The 18525-nt window shown below is 43.1% G+C and overlaps 6 protein-coding genes across 6 annotated transcripts; 4 read left to right on the top strand and 2 right to left on the bottom strand.

Moving 5' to 3' along the window:
• Nucleotides 1–1759: 1759 nt before the first annotated feature.
• On the top strand, nucleotides 1760–3558 carry V865_000857 (uncharacterized protein; the record flags this gene model as incomplete). The annotated part of the gene is made up of 6 exons (XM_066224685.1): nucleotides 1760–1885; nucleotides 1973–2473; nucleotides 2582–2616; nucleotides 2732–2999; nucleotides 3064–3212; nucleotides 3315–3558. 6 exons carry the CDS (start codon nucleotides 1760–1762, stop codon nucleotides 3556–3558), a joined length of 1323 nt encoding a protein of 440 aa, XP_066080782.1.
• Nucleotides 3559–5505: 1947 nt separating this feature from the next.
• V865_000856 (uncharacterized protein) lies at nucleotides 5506–9311 on the top strand (the record flags this gene model as incomplete). Its single annotated transcript, XM_066224684.1, has 9 exons — nucleotides 5506–5524; nucleotides 6352–6543; nucleotides 6610–6740; nucleotides 6826–6960; nucleotides 7386–7439; nucleotides 7744–7855; nucleotides 7910–8042; nucleotides 8102–8415; nucleotides 8473–9311. 9 exons carry the CDS (start codon nucleotides 5506–5508, stop codon nucleotides 9309–9311), a joined length of 1929 nt encoding a protein of 642 aa, XP_066080781.1.
• Nucleotides 9312–11392: 2081 nt separating this feature from the next.
• V865_000855 (uncharacterized protein) lies at nucleotides 11393–11689 on the top strand (the record flags this gene model as incomplete). The annotated part of the gene is made up of 1 exon (XM_066224683.1): nucleotides 11393–11689. The coding sequence occupies one exon, from the start codon at nucleotides 11393–11395 to the stop codon at nucleotides 11687–11689; it is 297 nt and encodes a 98-aa protein (XP_066080780.1).
• A 532-nt stretch (nucleotides 11690–12221) lies between these two features.
• Nucleotides 12222–12957, bottom strand: V865_000854 (uncharacterized protein; the record flags this gene model as incomplete). The annotated part of the gene is made up of 5 exons (XM_066224682.1): nucleotides 12222–12287; nucleotides 12373–12507; nucleotides 12598–12681; nucleotides 12750–12836; nucleotides 12904–12957. 5 exons carry the CDS (start codon nucleotides 12955–12957, stop codon nucleotides 12222–12224), a joined length of 426 nt encoding a protein of 141 aa, XP_066080779.1.
• A 612-nt stretch (nucleotides 12958–13569) lies between these two features.
• V865_000853 (histone chaperone ASF1) lies at nucleotides 13570–14737 on the bottom strand (the record flags this gene model as incomplete). The annotated part of the gene is made up of 6 exons (XM_066224681.1): nucleotides 13570–13780; nucleotides 13897–14164; nucleotides 14330–14404; nucleotides 14481–14580; nucleotides 14651–14656; nucleotides 14735–14737. The coding sequence occupies 6 exons, from the start codon at nucleotides 14735–14737 to the stop codon at nucleotides 13570–13572; spliced, it is 663 nt and encodes a 220-aa protein (XP_066080778.1).
• Nucleotides 14738–15271: 534 nt separating this feature from the next.
• On the top strand, nucleotides 15272–18250 carry V865_000852 (N2,N2-dimethylguanosine tRNA methyltransferase; the record flags this gene model as incomplete). The annotated part of the gene is made up of 12 exons (XM_066224680.1): nucleotides 15272–15608; nucleotides 15676–15746; nucleotides 15820–15914; nucleotides 15982–16287; nucleotides 16400–16524; nucleotides 16595–16658; nucleotides 16718–16918; nucleotides 16988–17162; nucleotides 17269–17403; nucleotides 17473–17555; nucleotides 17624–17809; nucleotides 17938–18250. The coding sequence occupies 12 exons, from the start codon at nucleotides 15272–15274 to the stop codon at nucleotides 18248–18250; spliced, it is 2091 nt and encodes a 696-aa protein (XP_066080777.1).
• Between the last annotated feature and the right edge of the window lie 275 nt (nucleotides 18251–18525).

Below are 18525 nucleotides of genomic sequence, written 5' to 3'. Positions count from 1 at the left end.
TCACACATCTACATGGCTTACATCCACAGACCGCACCGCCCGATTCACAGCCGCATCTTTTATCATTTTCATCGAAACACAGATGATCAGCCAGATCAAATCATTTGAATGAGTGAAAAGAGATATTATATCGGATATTCACCTGGGATTCTCACAACTGGATATACCTGACTTTCCAGAGGTACATACAGATACAGGTGAACTAGGTTGACTCGGAGAGGGAGTAGGAGTAGAAGATGGTTGTAAGTTTGTTTTCTAAATCAATACACAGCTGAAATCAGCAAATCATCGAGATCGAGAGCGAGGTAAAGTGAACAGAACATGTGATAGGATATACTTACAGCTACCATTGTGGAAATAGCTATGATCTCTGACCAGGCGTTCATCGTGAAAGTATGATATCGTGATATGTTGAAATGTTGAACTTAGTATCTACTTTTTTGAACGTATTCATATGTATGCCATGAGCGGTTAATTTAAATAGTCCCTTATTCTATATGAGGATATCGATTAGTAGAGCAAGTGAGGACAGATATCTTTCCGAGTTACCATCATATGCATTTTCTTGTATATGCTGAAACGTTCTCGAATTGATATGCGTTTGAGATGTTGAGATGGTCTGGTTTGAAAGCATTGAGATAGATTTTCAGGTACGACAAGTCGAGTCAAGCATATCAATCAGTATTATCATAGGTCGAAAAATCCCTCATCTCTCAAAAACGCTGAGCATTGAGAGTTGAGATAGATCCAGAGAGTTTCATGACACGTGCAGTGTATGTGTCTGTGTGTGTATGAGGGTGGGTGAAATGAGGAATTTATTCATATACAAACTCGTCGGAAGGTTTGATCCAAGGTCTGGGTCTGAGCGTAAGGTATTTCTCCTATCATCGATCATCTACTCGTATTTGTTGATAATGATACGAGCCCGAGCGACTAGCCTCTTCAAGGAATGCTACAAGAGTCAGAGGGAATCATGCAGTAGACGTAGACACCATCTAACCAGAGCGATCTAACAAATACAAGGCTCTTTCATGTTGGGATACAGTCTCACTATATGGATTCCAAGGGTAGCCGCAGCTCAAAATCAATTTCAGGAACAGATCCGAACCCGAAATACCTTAAACGTTAACGGTAACGCCAATTACGCAGGTGAATTCGCGAAGTTTACGCTTAAAGATCCTAAGATCCTAGGATCCTGTCCACTAATTTTCTCATCGATTCATTCGATTTGCATGTATTCATTCACACACGATGTATTGACCTCATATTGATGATATTGATTTGGGTACCACTACCTTTCAACTGCATATCTTGAGATAGATCACTACTCTTTCAAGTACCGATACTTTTCCCGTCGACCTACGCCGATCAACCTCGCTCGTCGTCCAGATCAACGGAAACTCGACTGCATCGCCTCGCAATCGTAGTAACGGGTACATTTCGATCCAAGAACTATTTAGGCATCTTGGCAATCACCCAAGACATTACTCTCTTCTCATCTCTATCTTATCTATATCATATTGACAACGAAGCCAAGACAACGCAAAGAAGAAGACTACGTCGACATCTGTATCAATCTGGATCCGCAGTATATATCAGTGACCAGTGGACAAATCCAATCAAACTGTTATCACCAAGTTCATCTTCCTCATCTTTACCATTACGACATACTTTCACTCCTAATATACTAGACCGTATCCAAATACCGATAGGAAAAGGGAAGGATCAGGATCAAGACCAGAGGTGGTTAGAATACCCCATGAGTGTCTTTCGGGATTCCTGGTTGGGCGGAGAAAACGGGAGTGGGAGGGAGTATGTACCTATGGCTATGACGGGTAGAGAAGGGAGGTCACAGGCGAGTTCAGCGTCTTCACATGGTACCAGGGTGATTCGCAATCATCTATGAGCTGAGGTCATCATTGTTCAAAATACTTGACGCTGATACATCATTGATTATTTACATATACAATAGTCATATTATCGTTTTATCGCTGCACGTTTCCTTCCATCCTTATTCATTCTGGTCTTAGGCATATTGATTGGTATAAATCATCCCCTATACCTATCGATCTACTCCCGTCGACCCCTTAACTCATTCTCGCTCTTACCTTCCTCCCTGCCTCCCTCTCCTCCTACTACTTCCTCCACATTACTTGGAGAGTTACCTCAACCTCAAGAGGATATACCGAATCTCGTTCATTACGTATATGGTCTAGCCCCCCTCGCTGAGGGAGAAGAGGGAGAGGAATTCCCTTATTTCGCTTATCTAGCGATACGCTCGGCGATGGTAAATTTGAAACCGGACGAAATTTGGTTTCATTGTATACATGAACCGAGGGGTTATTGGTGGGATAGAATAAAATATTATGAGGGACATGTAGATCCTATAACGAGCGAGAGGAGGGGGATGGTGAAAGTGAAGAAGGCAAGGGATGTTGAGTGGATAGGGAAAGATAAACGACCAGTTACCCATGTGAGTTGATTATGTCCGAATATGCGGATCTTACCCTTTTTTGATCTACCACTCATGTCTTTTCTGTTGGCTCAACGAGGGTAGGAAGCTGATAGATTGGATTGTTAGTTCGCTCATAAAGCTGATATTATACGGTTGGAAGTGTGAGTGATATTATCACATCTCTATATCTATGTTACTTCTGGTTCAGCCGTCAGAAGTGATACTTCGAATTCTCCTCAAGAGCACATTTATTGAAATCTGTTTGTCCAACGTCAGTCTGCGGGATTACGGTGGGATATACCTCGACATCGACACTTTCGTCCTTCGTTCTTTCTCAGCATACAACCTTCTCCGTCACGATGTAGTACTGGGTATGGAAGCTCATGGATTGACTTTCCTAAGAGGACCAGGAGGCGATGATGAGATGCAGCCTAAAGGATTGTGCAACGCTGTGATCATTGCAAGGCAGGGTGCGGAGTTTCTGAATAGGTGGTTGAGCAGTTATGAATGGTTTAGAGGTGATAGGTGGACCGAACATTCTGTGGTGAGTGTGGAAGAAGATTCACTATGAAACATTCGGCCAAGCTAATATTGATGTCGGGTACTAGGAAATGCCATGGACATTAGCCAAGATGTATCCTACCCTTCTTACGATTCTATCTGAACGAGCGTTCTTCTGGCCTTTATGGACGGATGATCACATACATGCGGTGTATGAGACGATAGAATATGATTTTGAACAGTCCGGTCAACTTGCGTGAGTCATAATACTTGCAAATCACTGCCAGATGATACTCTAGTATAATATGATGTGTTCTGACAGCAAGCTTACATGGATTCCATATGCTGCCTCTCATAGTTATCACGCATGGGAATCCAAAGCTCGACCTTTTCTATCAGTTTTGGACCCCACGACCATTCATCAGATAGATACGTCCTTCACTAGGATGGCTAGAAGGTTTGTCGAAAATGATGAAGAGAGACGATGGAAGGCTCATAAGGAGAATGAAGATCATAAGGTAGATAAGGATAAGGGTATAGTCGAATGGGATGATTCGATAGGTATCAAGAGAGGTAGTAAAGATAGATGGTCTCAGTCTTGAGATACAGCATGAGCGTATGGGTCGTTTGGGCATTTTTGGACATTAATCACGGTATCATTAGCGACAATGTATGTATCCATAGGTTGCAACAGCGGTGTAGCGACCATGTTTCATTGCTGAGCGGTTCTCCTCGGCCTGGTTACGATACTGCATCTTTTTGACCTTTGCGTCATCTACGACGTCACATTTTCGGGGTTGTCACTGAACTTACAGTAGCTTTGGACCTTTTCTTTTCACGAAGATGCATTCAGTTTTCACTAGTGCCTAGGATTCCAGCTCCCCTGCGAAGTTCAACACTGACTACGAGTAATTTATTGAGGATGTGATGTCGGCATCTAATTTTTGATTGTACAGCAGTAGGGTGGGTGCCACACATGATGGGTGGAGTTAAGGAAGGAATGACGTCAGTCAATCATCATTCTTGGAATTTTCCGACAAGGAGAGGATGGATACGTTATACGTCCCTTCCACTCTCTCGTATCATCAGTTAATACTGGATGTGAGGGCAGTCACTTCGCAGTACAGTTATTGTTGATCATTTCGATCATTGGTGTTGGAGTTGGAGCGGTACATGATATGATGACAAGGGTACCTTGGAATCTGATCTCAATGAGTGGTACAACCACAGTACGGTACATATATAAGTGATCCTCACAAGCGTATTTCGTGTATTTCTCTCTTACACTTCTGTTTCTTCCATGCATTTAGCAGTAAAGTCTCACCAGAACCATAAACTTTTCTTCTTGTTATTCCAAAATAGATACCAGTACAGTGGAAGTAACGCTTCAACCGTGACCATCAACTTCACCTTGATAAAACGCCTCCCACGTATTTGTCACGTAAATCCCCAGCTGTTAAGCGAGGCTCATAAATAAAGAACCGCAGGAAAACAACCTCATAAAGTTCCAGCCACGAACAGATGATCCCTTAATATCGTCATCGTGTTCGTCACCGACCCAATCCAACCCACACTCATCTAGTGGGATCTCTCTTCATATCCCCTTATTCAGCAATATTCAACTCATCATCATCATTTCAATCATCACCATCACCTTCGTTGACATCGTATAAACGTATAACACTTGTTAATTGATATACAATAGTACGAAGAGAAAGTGTATATACACACGTATACATCGGATTTATCTATTTCAGCTTTAGTCTGGGTTGAGATTTTTAGCTTACTAAGGTGAGTATCCTTTTTTCTGTGTGTGTGTTTCTCTGTGTGACGTCAATTATTATGGTGAATTGGGTGGTGCGGTAAATGAATCATCATCTCTCATCATCTTTTGCATCCAAAATCATACATCGAGTTGGAGTATGGGGATACCTTAACATACATATATACCATATATCGCAGAAACGAAGCGATCACATGCTGATTCATACTGTCTTTTGCAATCATCATCGTCATCATTACGTTTCTCAATCTTCAATAACCACATTACCCAACGATCGCTTTCAAATAAACGACTTACAAATATACAGTTAAATCGCACCGTACTACCCGGTCGTTTAGTCAACCACTTCTCTACCTACTCTTTTCGAGTTCTTGTTACCCATTCGAGTCAGTCGCCCAATCTGACGACTCAATCACCTCAAGATCTCTCTTCCTCTAATCCTTCCAACATTATCAATAGAACCCTAGTCACAACGTCAACGACAACGTCGAATTCGAATTCAGATATATCAACCTCAACTTCTAATTTACCTTCACCTTCTGTTCTTGTCCCATTATCTGATCCGAATATCAAATTCACCCATAAACAAGTTCAGTCGCTTGTCCCCTCCCCAAACTCACAGTCACAGTCTCAATCAAGATCGATATCAGATACTTCTGCGACAGCCAGCAAAACAGGAGCAAGAAGAAGATCGATCGAACAATTAGAGAAAGACTACAATACCGCTATTGATAAGTTGGAGAACGCTAATCTAATTGACGACGGAATGTTATCGAGTTTCAAACGTGAGTTTGGTGATCATGTACTTGTATCATACTCCAATTGGTTTGCTGCTCCTCATCCCCCACTTTGATTCCCTCTTCTCCTGGTTCTTTTGTTTCTATCATTTCTTTCATCTGCATCCGACCGAGACTACTTTTAAACCAGAAGTAAACTATTCTTTCTCCTTAAATTTGAATTTGCCACTTGTGTGTTTATCTGTGTGTCAGTCATGTTGTATGATGGTGATGGGTATGACGACATTGGTGAGATGGATGGGGTCTGTGCGTCGGGGTGGAACATCAAATGTTAGAACACTGGTACATGATTAGCGTGTTACACAACCATACTTACTTTTCATCCATCATTCACCATTCACTCCTTCTGTTCATTCTATTATTGCCATCCACAACCCTCATCTTCTGTTTGTGCTTGATAATACTACCCCTTATGCTATCTCCATCCACTTTTTCACCTTCCATTCTTGTCCTGTACACAACTCCGTCATGCCATACTGTTCCCCAAGTATCATCGCGTCGTCATCATCAACTCCTTCCTTTCTGCCTTTACCGTCTAAGGTTCTTTCTCCCATATTCACAACGCCTCCACAACCACCTGCAATTTCGGGCGAGAAGCTGACCTCTCCGACTTTACCTCTCACTCAACGATCCATATCCAAATCAAAATCAAAATCATCAACCTACCACATCGATCCCTATACCTATACCGCATGGCAATTCTTATCATCTTCAACATCGGCGACCTCTAATCAAACGAAAATCTTCTTCGATCCCTCGAATCCTGAATCACCGTGGATTGCCTTTCGGGAATCTGGAACATAACGATTCAATAGAGATCTTACGACACGGCAAACACGCCCAGACTTCCCAATCCAACGCTACTCAACCGGAAAGCAGAACAACCCAATCTGGTGGGCATCGATCAAGCAAAGCACAGCATCAACAGCAGACAGCTCAGCCTCAACAAGTACAGCAAGCATATTACAATAACGATATGCCAGGTCAAGGACTGACTGCGACCAATGGTAAGTAATGGCAACCTTGTTTCCGTCCGTACGAAAGCATGACTGATATTCGATTGACTCCTTTAGCGCAATCAGCGCAACCACAATCGTCACAATCAGGTAGTAAAGCTCCAATGGTGTCTCCCAACTACCGGGAAGAAGCTGAGCGGATCGTTGCTGATGAGAGGGCGCAGAGTGAAAAGATGCCAGTTTACGAAGTGAGTCTTGCCATTGAGATTGCTGCAGGCACTCTCGTAAAGATCTTGGGAAAGTCTCCGAACTGACGTCATTCCGTCTCAAAAGGGTCTGGAAGCCTATACGTTGATCGAGAAAATGGGTGATGGAGCTTTCTCAAACGTGTACAAAGCTGTCGAGAAGAAAACTGGACGTAAAGTCGCTGTTAAGGTGGTCAGAAAGTATGAGCTAAATCATTCACAGGTGAGAATCGTTTTCCCTACTATAACTAATATTGATCGACTATCTCGATCATTTGCCATATCTCGGCGAAATGACCATCAGGAGGTTGCTCCTCTTCTTTGCCTTTTATATGTAGTCTTCTTAGTTAGCCTCGCATACCTCCCACGCCCTGGCCAGGCTGGGATCAAGGTATAGAGTGCTTTTTGAGCCTTCAGTTTCGTATCTCTCTTTTGTGTTCAACTCTAGTTCCACTGTCCATATTCGACCATCATCGCAATTTCCTGCGACATATCCATCCAAACAACTGTGTGGCAGTCACGTTATGCTGGTCGTCGCACACCGTTTGCTTTCACTTGTTTCGACATTCCTCAAGATTTGCTATGTCAGGAGATAACAAGAACAACAACTGACATATGATGTGCGATTCTGCCATGTCGCCAATCTAGCATGGCAATAAACACCTCAATGCCAATTTTAAGAAGAGGCCTAGGGTCACAGAGGTTGGTCTTTCTCTCTTTTGTTCCTCATCCACCTGTCATTTTTTCCCCTTGCTCAAACGTCAAATTCCCCCAACTATCCTGTCCGTACCATTACACTTTGTTACGCTTGCGATCGCTGGCCCTCGAGCGACGAAAGTATTTTGTTTATATTCTTTCGTTGCCGACTAGCCTAGCTTTCTGGCAGTGTACCTTTTATCCTGTTCACTCTCACCCAGCTTAGATAAATTCTTTGCATGATCTCATTCACCACTCTGAAGCCATATACCTGAAAAGGTCACCTTGCTGACTTTTCTTGCGTTTTTAGCGAGCCAACATCCTCAAGGAAGTGCAGATCATGCGAGGTATCGACCATCCTGGTATAGTCAAACTGCTGGCCTTTTTCGAAAGTGAAGAGCATTATTTCCTAGTACTCGAACGTGAGTAAAACATATCGATAATCATTGCGAATTTATACTGACTTCGAGTATCAGTCATGGAAGGTGGTGAATTGTTCCACCAAATCGTCAAACTCACCTACTTCTCCGAGGCATTGTCCAGACATGTCATCCTTCAGGTGGCTGAAGGTATTCGATATCTTCATGAGGAACGAGGTGTCGTGCATCGGTAAGTCAGCCTATTCGCCTTGGATGAAATGGTAAAAGCTCACGAGATCTTCCGTTCAGTGATATCAAACCGGAAAATTTGTTGTTCGACCGAATCCCGATTATACCATCCCGCACGCCCATACATCGACCTTACGACGAGGAGAAAGAGGATGAGGGTGAATTCCGACCTGGCATAGGAGGTGGTGGTATCGGCCGAGTGAAGATCGCCGATTTCGGTTTATCGAAGATCGTATGGGACGAGCAGACCATGACACCGTGTGGTACTGTCGGTTACACCGCACCTGAGATTGTGAAAGATGAGAGATACAGTAAGAGTGTTGACATGTGGGCTTTGGGATGTGTGCTGTATACCTTGCTGTGTGGTTTCCCTCGTAAGTGATGTCGCATGCGGTAAACGTGAAGCTGGAAACTAATCTCGGTCTCAACAGCCTTCTATGACGAAAGTATCAATGTTCTAACCGAAAAAGTTGCCCGAGGATACTACACTTTCCTAAGTCCATGGTGGGATGATATCTCGACATCTGCCAAGGATCTGATCACTCACTTGCTATGTGTCGATCCCGCTCAACGATATACCATCGATGAGTTCCTCGCCCATCCATGGATCAAAGACGCTCCATCTGCTCAACCACCAGCTGCTACTCCGGGAGGTCTCCGACCGCCCACCGCCGACAATGCACCACTCGACTCACCCCTTCTCGCATCTATACGAGCTGGTAATAGGGAAGGTCGATCGCCCGGTATCGGTGCATTGAAGGAAGCCTTCGATGTTACCTATGCTGTGCATCGAATGGAAGAAGAAGGCGCTCGACGAAGAGCATACAACGGACCTGGTGGAGCTGGTACTCGAGGATTCTTACAAGGGCTTAACGAAGAAGATGAAGACGAAGATGAAGCCGTCCAGTTGGAGGAAGCAAGACGTAAACACGGTGAAGCTGTCGCTAGACAGATCCAACAGCATCGAGGAAGGGATGCCGCCAACGCAGCTGCCGGTGTCAAAGAACAGCCCTCTCAACATTATGCTGGTCGAGGAGGAGCCAACAGACGAGAGGCCGAAGCTGTCTTGTATGACGGTAGAGCTGGACAAAGAGATAGAGCTAGAGGTGGTAATGGTGGTAACAGTAAGCCAAGTGGTACAGGATTCGAATTGGATATCAACAATGCTACGTTGTTAGGTAGAAGAGGCAAGAAAACTGCACCGTCGCCCTTGGGTTTGAACCAACCTGCTCAATCACCTCAAACTGCCGGATCACCAATGCAATTTTAGATTGACTCGTTAAATTGTATTTTTACGTCTCTTGTCTACTTAACCTATCCTTGCATTTTACTTAAACTCATCTCCATTATGACTTACACAAGTTATATCTATATCACCTTGTTGTGCTATCAGCCCTCTGACTACAAGATCGTTTAGTTCTTTCTTCTCGAGTAGCATAATACATTCCTTTTTTCTTTCTATTTTGATTCCCTATCTATGTCGTAGTTTAGTTTATACCATCTCTTTCTACATCTTCAGCTCATTTAGAATCTCTTTTCTTCCCTTCCCCCATTTCACATCACATCATGTCGCACATCGCACTGTTTAAAAAGTATATAAAGTATAAGTATAAGTATATATATATATAGCAAAGCCCATATATCATGAGAGAATGGAATGTATCGATTTGCATCATCCGTTGGTCGCATATGGAAGGCACTGTAACATTTGGTTGATTGCTACGCTGGTAAAGTGCGGTGCGATCAGAAAGCACCAGCTAGGTTGTGGTCGATGATCGTTAGCATTCAGTTGTGTAGGGATTCAGCCTATAGGAGTTTAGGAAATGTCTTTTCTGTCGTGCATCGAAGAAAACATTGATGCTGGTCTCTCCTTGTACCCTCAAGACCCAGCACCGTCGACCGATGATTGATCGTGATTATGATCATGAATACAATTTGAATCACTGTCATGTCATAAGGACATCAGAGGGGTAAAACTTCAGAGAAGGACCTGAGAACCCTACTTCAGAATATAGGATCGTTGTCTGTCCAATCTAATTATACTACTTCTCGAAGTATCTTTGAAGGATCAATAAACTCCAAATATCGACCGACTAGAAGTTAAAGGTAAAGATACAGCATGTCTGTGAGGGGCATGTATCGATCGATTATTAGGATGCATATGATTGCGAACTGATACAGCACTCGTATTGTACTCGATAAAGGGGGGCAATGCAAATATGAACACCCCGAGTGAATTGGTAGCTATTCGACCTACACCACCGCCGTCCTCCACTCCCACTCCGCCTAGTGCACAAATTTTCCCAAAGACGTCTAAAGGTCGAAGTGGGAATCTAGGACAAGAGCAAGGTTAAAGTGGCGGTAAGAAATGATGATTGTGGTTCGGTTCTTGTTTGATCTGGGCCAGTGGGTGAGTGCGTAAATGGTAGGTTGTCACTCTGACCTGACCTGATAAAAACTTTTGATCAGATTATGATTTTGTTCGTAATACCATTTACTGTAAGATGTAGACCGTCATGGACCATAGAGTTTCAGTCTTCGTAGTGCTAGAATATGTATAATGCTGGTATACTGATGATGTACTGTATATGAAAATTGTAATCATGTATCATGTATCATGTATCGTAGCTTATGGAATGTACTGTATCTAAATTTGGCATTTTGTGCCACTAGCATCCTCTAATCTACACGGTCTACGAAAGATCCTAAGCAAACCCATTCCATCGAGATCAATCAATAGCAATTTTCTGAAGTAAATACACACATCAAATGTCCATCAATCGATTTTTGTGGGTTCTCCCCTCACCCCGAACCGAAACGTCTGGGCACGGTACGAGTGTTGTATCATCCCATCGGTTTTCGGACATCATTTACTTTATCTATCAAGACCGACCGAAAACTTTCACTGACCCGACATGTAAATGTAAACCTCGAGGCAAAGGAATGCAAATCGACTCGCCCCTGCGGATCATTCCTCCTTGACACTTTGTTGGACTGAATCAATTCTGTCCTTTGCTTCCTTGGTTTTGTATGTTGAAAGAGGAAAGAGGAAGACACAATTGATTGTGAATCATCCAAGGAATCGGCATTAATTGAAAAAGTAATCTTCCTGTCCTTCTTGATACTTCAAGCTTCGATCCCTTTGAGTCGTGTTGAGGTGACGTGAACATGAAGTGAGTTCATCTTATGAAGAATTCGAAGGAAGCCTTCTAAACACGGTAGTGTAAGTCCTACGGGATGAACATAACCTATAGGTATATAAAGGTTTACTTTTCTATCAATACTGTCGCATCTCACAACACCAACTAACTATCACCACGAAGCTTACATTCAAATTTTTCAATCACCAATATGACCTCACCAAGTCTCAACGTCACTGATCCCAAAATCTCACCAGACTCTTCTCCTGACTCTTCTCCTGATCCTTCACCTTCACCATCCCCACCTTTCCCATACTATTGCTCGCCACCTTCCACACCTCCTCCCGAGACTGACAATGACAATGTCAATGACAGCTTTGCTCTTCCTCCGCCACTCATCAAGTTGGATTTGCTTGTGGAGAAGAGGGAGAAAGTGGTAGTTGCCAAAGAGAAGGTCTCTAAGTCCGGTCCAGCTTCGACGAAGGAGAAGGAGGAGGAGGAGGAATAGTTTGAATGATCAGTGAGCTGCCTGGTAGGTTGTCACTCTATTTGGATCGGACGGATCTCGCTGATCATGATGACACTCCAAAGCTCGAGTACTGTAGTTATGATATTCCGTACCTTGATATGAGCCCGGCCTGCTATGATGTGATATGATGTGTTATGTCTGATGATACTTGTTGATCAAATGCATCGTATGACAATAGATGATAAGTCAGCATTAGTCAGCATTAGTCAGTAAATCAAGGTCAACGATGAGAGTCAGTAGTCTGAAGGCATTGGTGGATCATGATTTGAAAAAAGGTGAGGGTGTAGAATGCGGAATGCCAGTACAATGACATAATGTGTTTAGTGATACGGTGAATCGAAAATTCTCAGTTCCACTCTTTCCTTGACGTTCTTGTAATTGTGTAAGCAGTGACCATAGGACAAGATACTATCTATACATTACACTGATACAGTATCATTTGTTATCGACCAAGTTAAACCTCGTTATTCTTTTACTTGATTTACTTGAGCTTCTTTAATTTGAGTGAAAATCACTTCTCATTAACCTTGACGATCATATCATCTACATTATCGATATTCGATTTGAGTACGTCCCACTATTCGGATGTTCAAGTAGGGCATCAGCTATATTAATTCGTGCTATACCATACACCGTCATGTAGAGAAAGATTTATTACTCACCTGTTCTTTAGTGAGACTTATACCTTTTGCACCAGGTTTGATCTGACCAGTCGATTTATCCTTGTACGTCTCTCGAATGTCTATGAGAACTTTACCTTTGAATGTTCGGACGGTCAATCGACGGTATTCGCTCAGCTATCACGGGGGTATCAAAGTATCAGTACGCTGCCTACATCTTGCTTCTTGGATCTTGATTGTGATACCATCACCTTGATACAGACTCACCTTGAAGAACGAATCTCCATCTTCATTCTCTTCGATCTCTACTTCACCGCCGGAACTTTCCTTGGAATTGGATGATTTGGATTTCTGCATCCCATCTCAATCAGCTGTCATCCTGACCCTCAACGGTGGAGGACAACATAGATTGAGCTGACCTTGTTTTTGAACTCAGCACTCTCAGCACTATCTTGATCTTGCGCTCGTTTCGATGATGATGCTTTGGAGGATACATCCGGTTTGACCTAGTGGGATGGACCGATATCAGCTATTTGCTTCCTTCTCTTGAAATGTCATAAGCAATTAACTGACCTCGGATACTTCGTCTCCTGATGAGCTCAGATTTCTTGATTTTCTAGGTGGCATGATGATGTCTGTGATCGATGGTAGATAGAGAAAGGATGAGATAAAGATGAATGTTAGTGGATGTTGATGAGTTGAGTTGACTGGACTGTCATCATCCCGTTCGATCGGATGTGGAGCCCCCTTGTTGACATGGATCTGTGCCACGCGATGGATGAATGGGTCACAATTTCAGTATCCATCTATATATATACGAGAGCAAGAGATCATTGAAAGAGCACCACTTGGTGCATGGATAAATGCATAAGATAATTAGTATGAACACCAAGGATTGTCGTCTTGCTTTCACACGAAGAAGAACCAAACAACAGAAAACCAAACCAAACAAACAACAGCACAGTCCTATCTGGATACTTGCCGTTCCAAGCTCTTCTCTTTGCCCTTGTCACATTCATTTCCCTCTTCCTTGATATTGCCTCGTGTCACCTTTCCTCTCGTCATTACCATATATGGCCAACATGCTAGACTTGCTCTCCGTCGATCTGGCGATATATAAATCATGCAAGCAAGTAAGTAAGATACGCTTGAAAACGGATTATGACAATGATATTTGTACATGATTGTGATGATTATTGATAGATTTTGTTCTCTACATCAGGTATAACCTATATACTGCTACGACATTTCTATATCTTCCCCACCACTACTAGACCCGACCGCTGCGGCTTTCTGAACAGGTGGAGGTAAAGGTGCTGAGAATGTCTCGAAATTACCGTTACCACCTGATGGAGGGAGTTGTTGCTGGGCGGTAGTACCATTACCGTTGGAAAATGATTGTGAATCGAATGGAGATGCTTGAGTGGCTGTGTCCCATGGGTTCTGGAATCTAAGTTGTCAAGTGATAGACATGTCAGCTTCGTCCCTTGATCGATGGTCAATAATGTATTGGAAAATTCCATGTGATTGAAATCGTTCGTTTTAATGGAAAGACAATCGACTAACCTCGTAACTTTTGGTTTCTCAATCAACACATTCCTAAACAACTTATCCCACTGTACCGTCGGTGGTGGGTTCTCCTTCCATTCCTCCTCTTCGTAATATGTATTCACATAGTAGCCAACTCTGACAAATTCTTTCTCCTTATACGAAGCGGTTATGATTATAACCGTTACGCCTAGTATCTCTTCTGTCTCGGTCGATGGTAGTAGATGATGTTGAGGTGCAGGAGCTTGGAAATCAAAGGCGTTTATACCTGCTGGTATAGGTCCGACTGTTTTGCCAAAGAAAAGGAAAAACGAGAAGGAAGAGATGATTTGCAGGATGGAATGTGGATTTTTTGGTAGAAATTTGATAGAGAGAGGGATAGAAGGAAGACACTCGTATGATCAGTATCTTCGCCACTTGCCTATCAAGCCACCTGTAAGAGTATGCTCACCCGAACAATTATCCAACTCTTGATCGAATTCTTCTGATTTCGCCGATCCTACATAAATCAATCTCCAATCGAGGTCTGTGAGGGTTTAAGGAAGACAGTGTCAATATCCACCGTTCGTACTTTCTTTAGATATGCAGGAAGATTTACATACCCTCCTCCAACGGCGCGATAGCCTCGAATTTGATTCTGAAATGATATGGATCGTCAAATTTCGCTGGGTTATTCACTAATTCTATATTTCGGATGTTCACCTGTTGGATGGGAGCATTGTATCAGTTCGAGTATACCATGGCAAGAGGTCAGAATAGTTTAGATACTCACGATGGACTATGTGAGAAAGATGGGAGGTCAATCTATTAGCTTGATTCTGTTCGAGGAAGGCGATTGAAAGGTGATCTGATTTACCATTTTGAAGTGTGTTCTCCCGTGCTCTCGAACAAGACAAACTTCCAGGTGGATGTCTAATATAGGAGGCTTGCTGTGATTTTTGTTGTGGTCGTTCAGAGAAAGATGTGGTGGGTTGATGATGAAGGAGTTGACTGGAGAATGAAGGACAGTTTAGTATAGGACAGGGAAGGAGAGAAATTGTCGAGATGAAAGAGAGAGAAGACGCGACTGGTGGCCCATCTAACAGGAGGACGCGATCAATCATACAAATACAGCATGACGTGGACTAATGTTCATCCCGTCGACAGCTTATCATCCCACCTACCGGGGGTTTCCCCTCCACCTGGGTAGGTTGAATTTCGAGATTGACTTTTTTTTCTCAAAACAGTTATCACCATCAACATCAACTTCAAGGCCATCCATCTTGACACCGACACCGAGTAGGTCTGATCAAAAGCAGGCTATATGCTTGTAAGGTCACATTCCCTATATCGAGCTATCTCCAATATACCATTTGTCGCCCTTCGCTGTAATACCAGTCAATCATTCCGCAAAATGTCCACATCCACATCAACCAACCCAAACCCAAACCAAACCCATGGCAGCCCTTCCGAAATCCCCTATACCATCCCTTTACCCGAAGGTATCCCAAAAGGCCATACGACCCATACCGAATCAACCACTACCATCTTCTTACCCAAGGCAGGAGCGTTCTTGAACCCCGTTCAGCACTATAATAGGGATATGAGCGTTGCTGTCATAAGAGCGTGGAACGAATTGAGGAAAGAGGAGTTGGAAGCGAAGTTTAGGAAGAAGTTGGCTAAGAATGGTGGAGTCAGTAAGAAACAGGCCAAGAAGTTGAAACAAGATGGTGTCACTGTAGATGAACAAAGTATGCTTATCATACGACAAGTACAGAGCGAGAATACAAGAGCTTATACGTCTTGTCTTTGTTTTAGGTAACCTGCCTGATGGTGCGGAAGAAGTACAGGTCAAAGATGAACAGCCCGTCGCTGGGCCTTCAACAGAGGTGAGTTATGTCAATGATACCATGTTGGTAGTATATAGAGTATGACTGATACATGTTTGCTTTTCTTTCGTAGCGAAAATTCAGAGCTCCTTCAATTAACATCCTTGAAGCTCTCGCTGCTACTGGATTACGTTCTATCAGGTATGCTAAAGAGATACCCAACGTCAAGTGAGCTACTCTGTTCTTAGTCAGGGGTGGTAGCAAGCAGCTGACATGTATCCTACCGACCGTGTAGGTATGTACTCGCAAATGATCTCTCGCCATCAGCATGCGAAGCGATGAGGAGAAATGTAACTTTTAATGGAGTAGGGGAAGATTCCCTCCCGACCAGAAAACCTTGGCAACCACCTGTGAAAGAAGATGGCACTAGCACACCTGTTGAAAATGGTGAGGGGGAAGTGAAAGAGGAAAGTACGACAGCAGACGTCAAAGTAGAGTCAGAGGAAACAGCAGAAGTGGAAGATGGATTGGAACCTAAAGATAAGGTTGGTAGAAGACCTGGGTGTAGAGGAAGGGTGAAGATCAATGAAGGTGATGCCTGGTGAGTGTGATTACATCAAAGGTGTAGATACTGTCTACGGGCTACAGACCTAATGACAACAAGATTTCCGTCAATAAAAATAGTATTGCTGATCTGTTCTGCCCATTTATAGCGCATTCATGTACTCTCATCGATCACCTGTCGGTCCAACCTCCAGAGTGGATGTAGTAGATCTCGATCCATACGGTACAGCAGCTCCGTTTATCGATGCCGCCATAGGATGTATATCAGATGGAGGTGAGTTGAGTCCAACGTAATCGTCATATTCTATCTTTGGAATTCAAACTCACTAAGCATTGCAAAACAGGTTTACTCGCTATAACATGTACGGATCTGGCTGTTCTTGCAGGTCAACAGTACCCTGAAAAATGGTATGTCAACCTCTGATCCCTTGAAGAGTCATCCAAGCTCACCGAATCTGAATGTTTAGTTACTCGAATTACGGAGGTGTCAACGTCCATGCTGAATATACACATGAAGCTGCCCTTCGACTGGTCCTACATTCACTTGCGACCTGCGCAGCGAGATATGGTCGATATATTACACCTTTGTTATCGTTCTCCATAGATTTCTACGTGAGATTGTTCGTTAGGATCAATACTGGTCCTGAACAGGTTAAGAGATTATCCAGGTGAGTGAAATAGACAAAGATCAACGATTCGTCGATGACTGATGATGTCTGTTTGGCTTTGTTGTATAGTAAAACCGGTGTGGTCTACACTTGCAATTTCTGTGAGACATCTGTTATACAACCTTTCGGTAGAATTGTGGAAAGAGAAACTGCAAAAGGTGTTGTGAGGGAGTCATTCAAGACTCATGCGGGACCTACGGCGAAGAATGGATCGAATTGTGAGGAATGTGGTGGGACGATGCATGTGAGTGATTCTTGTTATTTCCGTATACTACTCAAATACCGAAAGACCCATCTACGAGTCATTATCTCCACTACAATGTCATACTGATATTGCTTTCGATTGACAGCTCGGTGGACCACTATGGCTTGGACCAATCCAAGATCCGGAATTCGCCAAGAGGGTAATGAAAGATATTCCAACGCAGGAGAAGGAATACAAGACTTTCCCAAGAATGTTGGGAATGTTATCTTTAGCTGCTCAGGTGGGTTCTCCTCCTCCGTCCGTCCAAAATAGTGAATATGGCTAATAATTTGATAATGCCCTAATATAGGAACTTCCCGATCCATTCTTCTTCACTGCTAACAGAGTAGCTAAATGCTTACATATGTCGTCCATGCCTCTCAACAAGATACTGTGAGTGATCCTTCTACCATCGATCCACGACAATACTGAAAGGTTAATCGCTTGTTTTTCTGTGATAGGTCTGCACTGTTGAATGGCGGATATAAGATCTCCCGATCTCACGCACAAGCAGGAGCGATCAAGACCGATGCACCTAGATCATTCATATTTGATATCATGAGGGAAGAAGCTAAAACGACTCCTATAAGGATCGATAAGATTGCGGAAGGTAGTCCGGCTAGAAAGTTGATTAGCAAACCTATGACGTGAGTCCATCATATCTCTTTTAGTCTTCTCACATGTTTCTTCGCTCTCCTCTGTTCTCGAAAGGGGGGTTGGATCGCGTCCCAAATCTAGTGAGGCCAATGTACTGATCTTAGTGAGATCGTAATAGCCACACGATTGATTTCACTCCTCATCCAGATGCTTCCCTCGAACGAACGGGTAAAGAAACTTTCTACCAGATTAACCCTCTACCTAATTGGGGACCTGCTCCTAGAGCCAAATCGATACAGGTTGCTGTACCCCCCACAACGGAAAAACGAAAAGTGGATGAAGTCGATGATTCAAAGGTGGAGAATAAGAAAACTAAGATCGAAGATAATGGATTTGAGAATGATGTGATATTACCTCAGACCCAGGAGGATGTCATTGCTTTGAAAGTTGAAAAGGAGATGGACGAAGAAGAGATGATGAATCTACAGTAATAGTTTTACCGAGATGCAGGATGTGAAGTGTATATGTATATGCCAATAATGGATCGATGCATTATTTGGCATTTATGTTGATGATCATACAAAAGAATGTGCACTACAACTTGACTGGAGATAGTCTTTTGTGTCAAAAGAAACACAAACACTGATCGATAATAAATGGTGGTGGTGGTACAAATGTATGTAAACAAAAATGGATACACCTATCCGATTCATCCTTTCTACTTCTATATGTAAGGTCTTATGCTTGATGGCGTATTATCATATGA

This window comes from Kwoniella europaea, chromosome 1 (genome assembly GCF_036810445.1).
Source record: "Kwoniella europaea PYCC6329 chromosome 1, complete sequence".
NCBI lineage: Eukaryota > Fungi > Basidiomycota > Tremellomycetes > Tremellales > Cryptococcaceae > Kwoniella > Kwoniella europaea.
This window is presented reverse-complemented; position numbering and strand designations above follow the sequence as displayed.